Source organism: Cynara cardunculus, assembly GCF_001531365.2.
Source record: "Cynara cardunculus var. scolymus isolate 2C chromosome LG 9, CcrdV1, whole genome shotgun sequence".
NCBI classification, from domain to species: Eukaryota; Viridiplantae; Streptophyta; class Magnoliopsida; order Asterales; family Asteraceae; genus Cynara; species Cynara cardunculus.
The window spans coordinates 6,280,346-6,288,648 of record NC_037536.1 but is presented as its reverse complement, the minus strand read 5'-3'; the positions used below and the strand labels follow the sequence as shown (position 1 = coordinate 6,288,648).

The following is an 8,303-nucleotide window of genomic DNA, read 5'->3' as shown; positions in this document are numbered from 1 at the left end:
TGATAACCTGCAACTTCAGGTTGGAAGCCAAGTTGTAAATTCAACTACTCCTATATATAAAGTTTGGTTAGGTTGCTATTGCTCAACTAATATTCCAACACATGCATTCTGGTTGCTTTTAGTATTTTCTCTTTTTCTTTTTCTTTTTCTTTTTCTAATCAGACTTAAGACTTCAGCATCTCTTAAGAAACAAATGTCACCTTAATGATAACCGTTGTATGTACAAATTGTATAACAAATTTATCGATGCTGTATAACTTTTGTATCGAATTATATAAATCAGTAACCAACAAATAAAATTTTATGCTACATAAATAACAATTTTCATTGGTTTGGTTCGATCTGAGACATTTCGTTTAAGATTTGTTTTATATTTCATGTGAATGTTTGGCTTCTGTGAAGGTCTTTGACGTCTTACTGTAAAGATCGAGATAAAATAACTGATATAAATCTTGGGGTTTTACAGAATGACTTAATTTACAAATAATTTTGATTGGAAATGGTTTGTTATATCAACTCAATACCAATGTCATTTTTACGATTGATAGTTTTTTATACAACAATTTAATATAAAAAAAGAGTTTATCTACCTCAACACTTATCCGGTACGTGTTTATCGGTAAAATTCAATACTATCGTATACTTATCAGGTAAGATTTGAGTCCACCAAAACGACATTGTATGCAACAATTTACCCGGTAAATGTTGACCGTAGTAAGAGTCGTCGTCATCACTTACCGGGTAAGACTCTCGGTTCTTGCTTTCGTTCTGACCATATAAAATTCTTGGTCTTTTCCATATTCATACGGGTAAGGTAATATGATTTGGTAAGTATTTGATAAACGAAACAATATTATGATTGATAGTTTTTTATTTTTATTTTTTTATTTAGATGTTAAAATATGCGATGATTCAGTGGAGTTGGGGGAGGCGAGAAGATAGACATCGAATGTCATGGTTCATGGCAACATCTGCAGGGATATAACAGTCATTTCACATCATCCTTCTCTTCTCCGGCTACAAATTCAAATATTCAAGAACCAAGAGAGAGAGGGGAGAGATATACATACATATATCTGTATCTATATACATATATATATAGAGAGAGAGAGAGAGAGAGAGAGAGAGAAGATGGAGGAGGGGTATTATGTACAATTGCCGGATGAGGAGCCACATCATCACCATCATCAAGATCCCATCCCTGCATCTCTTCTCATTTCTCTATATGTTGGCCACTTCTTAGCCAGATGGGGTGCCAGGTCTCTCTCTCTCTCTCTCTCTCTCTCTCTATATATATATATATATATGTTATATACACACAACCTTCTGATCTTGCAATCACTTTCTTGTTTGAGAATTTGTATGATTTAATCATAAGATTTGAAGTTTTGGATGTTTTTGTAATTTAACTAATATTAGGGGCCGTTTACCAAACGCTTACTTGGATAAGTGAATACCAAGTCATATTATCTTACCGGATGAATATGGTAAGGACTAAGAATCTTACCCGGTAATTAAGAGTAAACCAAGGATCAAGAGTTTTACCCGGTAAGTGAAGGCGAAGACTCTTACCACGGTAAGTGTTTACCGAGTAAATTGTTGCATACGATACCGTTTTGGTAGACTAAAATCTTATCGGATAAGTCAATGATAATGTTTAATTTTACATGTAAGCACTTACCGGGCAAGTGTTTGGTAAACAGCGCCTTAATTTGACGGGATCAATGAATAGTTGTAAATGAAATTCACAATTAGGTTACATTATAATTAACTTCAAATGAGTTGTATGAAACAAATTTTGTTGAATTAAAATAGTTATGGATTTAAATAGGATGTGGGAGTTTTCGGTCGGGTTGTATATGATCAATGTTTGGCCGAACTCTTTGCTTATGGCTGCAGCTTACGGGGTGGTCGAGTCAGCGTCTACCACCTTATTTGGTCCACTCGTAGGCCAATGGATCGATAACTCGACATACCCAAAGGTGCGATCTCTTTCTTGTTTGACTATAATTTCTTTGATTTAAAAATATATGAATTCGTGAACATTAAACGTTTGTAGCAAGTTGAGCCCGATCTTCAAACAAATAATATGCTCGATCTATTAACAAACGAAGGGCATTTTGGTCTTTTACCATGTTCTTAATTTTCCATTAGCAATATATTATATATTACACAAAACCAATCCGAACAATTTAATGAGTTTGATTAATAAGTTAGGATTCAAATTGTTTCATTTATTTCATTGTTGTGTGTGTATGTGTGTGTTTCATATTATAAACGTATTTTCATGGTTTTTTACACCGTAAATATTTCATATATTAAAGATTGAATTACGGATTTGGTCCTTGTAGTATGTCAAAAATTACAACTAACGTCCTTGTACTCGATTAATTATGGATTTGGTCTACATGATATTCATTTTGTTATGACTATAATCCCTGAAGCAAACGTTTGTCTGCCAACCTTTGTTACTTAGAGAGAAATCGAGAGTAGATTTCGTTTAATTTATGGTGTATTTTTCTTCTAAGCCAACACCTCTATTTATATTTGAGATGTGATCAAATAACTATCTGATCACAACCCTAAATTTTGAAAACTCAATCCCCAAGAATAGGGTTGGAGACTTACGGTTATTTTTCTAAACGTGTTTAAAATTTAATTTTGAAATTAAATTTGCTAAAAACGGAATTTAACCAATGAATAAATATCAAGTTTTCTTTAATCAGTCATTATCCATTTCTCTATGATGTTCAATTAAAAAAGCCTCGGGGGCGAGGCTCCTCTGTTTCGATGCATCCTCGCAACACTTCATGAATCCCCACATACACGCGAGTGTGCTTTGTGCCTTTCATATAAATCTCATCATGAGCCCAACAACATATTCAAAGCCCACTTGAGGGAAAGAGCTTATTTCCCTAAAAACCAACCATCACAACCACCACACTCCCTCCACTCTTCACTCTTCACTCTTCTTTCTTTCCTCCACCCCAACTTCGCTCCTATTCCAGCACCATCAACACTAAGTCAATGATACAAATCCATCTAATATTGTTTTTTTTTTTTTTTGGATTTGTGGACATTCCATTAAAAGTCGTCTGAATTTCAAAGTAGAGGCTTTGATCAGATGGAGGAAGGGGAGGGACTGGGAGAGGTCAACTCGGGGTTCACCCGAAACCGAACCAAGTGGCGAAGGCAATGCCTTTTTTCGGTGCCATGTGTTGTATGTGCGCCTATGTATATATACATATAAAAAAATTATATATATTTTAACCTTTTTAGTAAAAAAAAAAAAGTTAAAACAAGTTCTTTTCGTCTTCTTACGTAATCGAGTTAAGAGATTTCATCAATGAGAAGGACTTTAGCCATGACAAGATGAATACGATGCAACCAAATCCATAATTAATGAAGTAGAAGGACATACCATATCATATAAACCAAACCCGTTTTTCACTCTATATTTTAAGGAAAAACAATATTTCGTGGGTGTTTAAGATTGTTTATAAAAACAATTTATTGATTTATTTCGATGTGATACCAATAATAAACATTTTTGAGTATTTGAATAAACAACTTATATCGATATCAAACCGATAATAAAGAGTTTTTGAAGAAGTCAAATACTTCTGACTTATTAATAAATTAACAAATACTTTTTTTTATAGAAAGATAATTCGTTTCAAAAAAGCAATCCTAAGTGTCCGTACGATATTTCTGTGTATATTGGTGGCTTGAGATGGGTATTGTTATGTAAAAATGGAGGTTCAGGGGCTCCTTCCTCATCATCACCAACAACTTATCGCTATCCCTACACCTCTTCTCATTTCTCTCTATCTTGGCCATTTCTTAGCTAGATGGAGTGCCAGGTGTCTCTTTCTTTCTCTATATCTATATATATCTACACACACACACACAACCTCCTAAATCCTGCAATGTCTTTCTTGTTTGAGTGTAATTTCTACGATTTAAACACAGAATTTTGATTTTTGGGTGTTTTTTCGTTTGTGAATCTAACTGATTTACTAATGAATTCAATCATATTTGGTTTGAAAAACATGAATTTCAATGAACTTTAAAGGAACCCTCGACGCTATGAACCCTAAAAAATATTCTTGATTCAAATATGTGTAATTCTTGTGATTTAATCACAAGATTTGATTTCTTTACGTTTTTTGTTTAATTCAATTACAGACCCATTAATTTAATACTGACGAACGTGTTACATTTTAGAAAATATGGATAAATATTATATATTATAACCTCGAAAGTAGTAGTTGTACCATAATAACATATGTTATGGATTTAAATAGGATGTGGGAGTTTTCGGTCGGGTTGTATATGATCAAATTATGGCCGGATTCTTTGCTTATGGCTGCAGCTTATGGGGTGGTCGAGTCCACGTCCACCGTCTTATTTGGTCCACTCGTAGGACAATGGCTCGATAACTCAACATACCCAAAGGTTCGATCACCTATTCCAAGACCGTCAGGAAAAAAACATGTTCTTTTTGTTAGAGTCCCACGTCGGCTATCTTTTGAGGGCTGACTCAACCAGCAAAAAGGCTAAAGGATAGGTCTTTGGCTGATTGGCTCGTTCATGTAGGCTGCTAGTTCGAGTCTAATTAAGATACATAATTGTTGGTAATAAGACACATAATTTTTGGTACTGCCCCGTTAAGTATTCTATTATGACGCCTAAAGATGGTTAGACGTCCTAAAAGACACATTTTGTTGTAGGGTGTTGGGTACTGCTGAGCCAATGACCCTTTGGTAACTTGGGTCTTTCGGTCTCTCCAAATGCTTTACAGGTTGATCTAACGAGTAAGATCATCTGGTGAACGACCCTTGTGATGCTTGGTTTGTCGATTGTGGCTCTAGAAAAATAATGCACCTTATATGGCACCATCTTCGAATTCTTTTATTTGACAGGTTCTTCGGATTTGGCTGTTGACTCAAAACTTGTCGTTTATCGTGGCCGGAATTACGGTGGTCGGACTTTTAATCTCTCCGGACTTGCGGATAACCAACGTTACTGCGTTTTCTTTGCTCGTTGTTCTGATCAATCTCTCCGGAGCTGTTGCTGTTCTTTCAACTCTTGCCGGAACCATCTTGATCGAAAGAGAATGGTAAATTTATGTTCTAGGAACTTTGACTTTTCGAGGTCAAACCGTTCGTTTGAACCTTCATAGATTGATGTAATTCTTTAGACATCTAAAAGATTTGATGATTACCCTACTCTAGAATTATATCAACGGCTAGATTCCGTGTTTGACCTCAAAAGTCAAGCCATCTCGATTGAAATAAAATGTTAAATTTATGTTTTAGGAACGTTGACTTTTGGGGTCAAACCGTTGCATTCAAACCTTCATAGATTAATGTAGTTCTTTAAACATAAAGTTTGACAACTACCCAAATCTAGAATATATATATCAACTGGTTAGATTTCGTGTTTGACCGCAAAAGTCAATCCATCTCTATTAAAAGAGAACTATAAAGTTATGTTCTAGGAACTTTGACTTTTGAGGTCAAACTGTTGCATTGAACCTTCATAGATCCATGTAGTTCTTTAAACATCTAAAAATTTGAGGACTACCCTGATCTAGAAATACATCAACAGTTAAATTTCGTGTTTGACCGCAAAAGTCAAACCATTTTGATTGAAGAAGAATTGTAAGTTTATGTTCTAGGAAGTTTGACTTTTGAGTTCAAACTGTTGCATTCAGACCTTCATAGATTGACCTGATTCTTTAAGCAGCTACAAAAGATTTGACAATTACCCGAATCTAGAAACATATCAACAGTTAGATTTCGTGTTTGACCTGAAAAGTCAAACCATCTTGATTAAAAGAGAATGGTAAATATTTGTTCTATGAACTTTAACTTTTGAGGTCAAACCATTCTAATCAAATCTTCATAGATGGATGTTGTTCTTGAAAAATCTAAAAATTCGATGACTACCCTAATCTAGGTTTATATCAACGGTTAAATTTCATGTTTGACCTCAAAAGTCAAACAGCGTTGTTTTTTTCTGGCTCGAATGACATAGATTCCAAATCTGGACAGGGTGGTGGTGATATCAGAAGGGCATTCTTCAGACTTACTAACAAAGATGAATTCTAGAATTCGGAGAATCGATCTAATAAGCAAATTATTCGCGCCTGTTGTATCGGGATTCATCATCAGTTTCGTGTCGTTAATCGCTTCGGCTGCCAGTTTAGCAATCTGGAACGTACTCTCGATTTTCTTGCAATATTGGCTCCTAAACTCCGTGTACAAAGGGATCCCGGCTCTATTGGAAAGAAACCGAAAACGGGGCCTAAAATGCATGGTGCTAAATGATCAAGAACAAGCCCCTTCTACTTCTCGGGATCAATCTAGACAAAATCAGAACGCAGATGATCGTTCTGAAGACGTTTCTTTGGGTAACCGGATGGTCGAGAAATTCGTCAAACGGGTGTCTGACAATTCGTTTATTCGTGCTTGGCAAGTGTACTTTCGACAAGATGTCGTTCTGCCTGGACTAGCTCTAGCTTTGCTCTATTTTACGGTCCTCAGGTGCGGTTCTTGATCTTCATTTCATCTTCTTTCCATTGATCTCGTAATCACCCGAAAAACGATAAAAAGGTTCAGAAGAACCAATAATTTTGCCCAAATGGTCTTCGGCCCAATGGTATTCCTGCCGGTATTGCCGTATATAAAATATTATATGCTTCAAAAAACTAGCGATTTTGGAGAAATTTGAAAATATAATGTTATTTATATATATTTGCACCAACGATGGTTTGTTTGCAATTAAAAACATGATCTGATAGTTTGGAACTTCAATTGCTCTTTTTCGGGTTTATTTTTTGACAGTTTTGGGACTTTGATGACGGCGACATTGGAATGGGACGGGATACCTGCATATGTAATTGGAACGGGCAGAGGAATAAGCGCGATAGTTGGTATCTCGGCTACGTTTTTGTACCCTTTTATGGAGACTCGAATATCGACTCTTAGAACAGGACTTTGGTCGATCTGGTCACAGGTAATTTAAGGCTTTTTGTCGAAAATTTGAAAAATAAAACTTAGCTGTTCGAAAATGTGTTGAGGACGGATATTTTGTTCGATCCCATAAAGGCTAAATGCTAAAGCATCGTTTACTTCGCATATAGTGGGCGTGCCTGTTGGTTTGCGTTGGCTCGATATGGGTTAAAAACAACACCACCTCGGCATACGTATTGATGGCGGGAGTAGCGGCATCGCGTTTGGGGCTCTGGGTGTTTGATCTATCGGTCATTCAACAAATGCAGGTGAGGTAAAAGTCCGAAACATGTAGAAAACGATTTCAGATTCACGTTATGTGACGTTAGGTTTGATTCTGAAACAGGATCAAGTTTCGGAATCCGATCGAGCTGTCGTCGGAGGCGTTCAAAACTCGATCCAGTCTTTTTGGGACTTGATGACATACATCATGGGGTTGATTATCTCCAATCCTCAGGTAATCTTTATTTGTTCATATCATTTATATATATATATCTATACTATATTATAAAGCATTTGACTAAAACTCTTAAAAACTCTTAAACTCTTAAAACTCTTAAACTCTTAAAACTCATCCTTATCCGATTTCATCCCATAACTGAATCCGTGTAACTAACTGCAGATAAACACAATCAAATACAGGATAAACATCTCATTTTAAATATAAGAAATCTAAAATATAATTAAGATAATCATTGAGTTCTAACAAAATACTTAATTATTATCTTTATAAAATGTTATATTATTAAACCAAAAATAAATTATTTCATTATTAAACTTAAATTAAATTAAAAGCTTTCAGYAGTTATCCGCTCCGCACTTGGCTACCCAGCGTTTACCGTGGGCACGATAACTGGTCACCCAGGAGTATTTAGCCTTGCAAGGTGGTCCTTGCTGATTCACACGGGATTCCACGTGCCCCATGCTACGCGGGTAAAAAAGAACCCTTTTTTTGTGATACCTATGATGTAATTGGAGCTTATTGGCAAAAACGAATCAATTTAGGAGAGGGCTTAGTTGATCCATGATTTATGTTTCATCTTTCGTTTCCTTTTCGTTTGTTTCGAGAAATATATCGATCAATTCCGATTCTTTTTTTAATCTATACTATATTATAAAGCATTTGACAAAAACTCTTAAAAACTACTTTTTATACGTAAATTACTGTTTATTAATGCATATTACTGAAAACTCAAGATTACAAGTAGATTGTGCGTAAGTACAACTTATTAAAGCTCCATATCTGAATTCGTGTAACTAATTGCAGATAAACATAATCAAATA

General features: G+C 35.3%; 1 protein-coding gene across 3 annotated transcripts in view; it reads left to right on the top strand.

The window, feature by feature from the left end:
- The first annotated feature begins 1,127 nt into the window (after positions 1–1,127).
- LOC112517993 (solute carrier family 40 member 2) overlaps positions 1,128–8,303 on the top strand; it is an 8,953-nt gene continuing 1,777 nt past the window's right edge. Inside the window, exons 1-7 of one of the 3 annotated variants that reach the window (XM_025125474.1) lie at positions 1,128–1,259; positions 1,832–1,982; positions 4,926–5,122; positions 6,060–6,551; positions 6,852–7,023; positions 7,151–7,288; positions 7,366–7,476. In XM_025125474.1, the coding sequence (XP_024981242.1) occupies positions 1,132–1,259; positions 1,832–1,982; positions 4,926–5,122; positions 6,060–6,551; positions 6,852–7,023; positions 7,151–7,288; positions 7,366–7,476 (1,389 nt within the window). In that variant the 5' untranslated portion in view covers positions 1,128–1,131. Of the gene's footprint in view, positions 1,260–1,831; positions 1,983–3,768; positions 3,864–4,925; positions 5,123–6,059; positions 6,552–6,851; positions 7,024–7,150; positions 7,294–7,365; positions 7,477–8,303 lie in introns of those variants that run through there. The other 2 variants (XM_025125475.1, XM_025125476.1) reach the window with 2 other exon arrangements.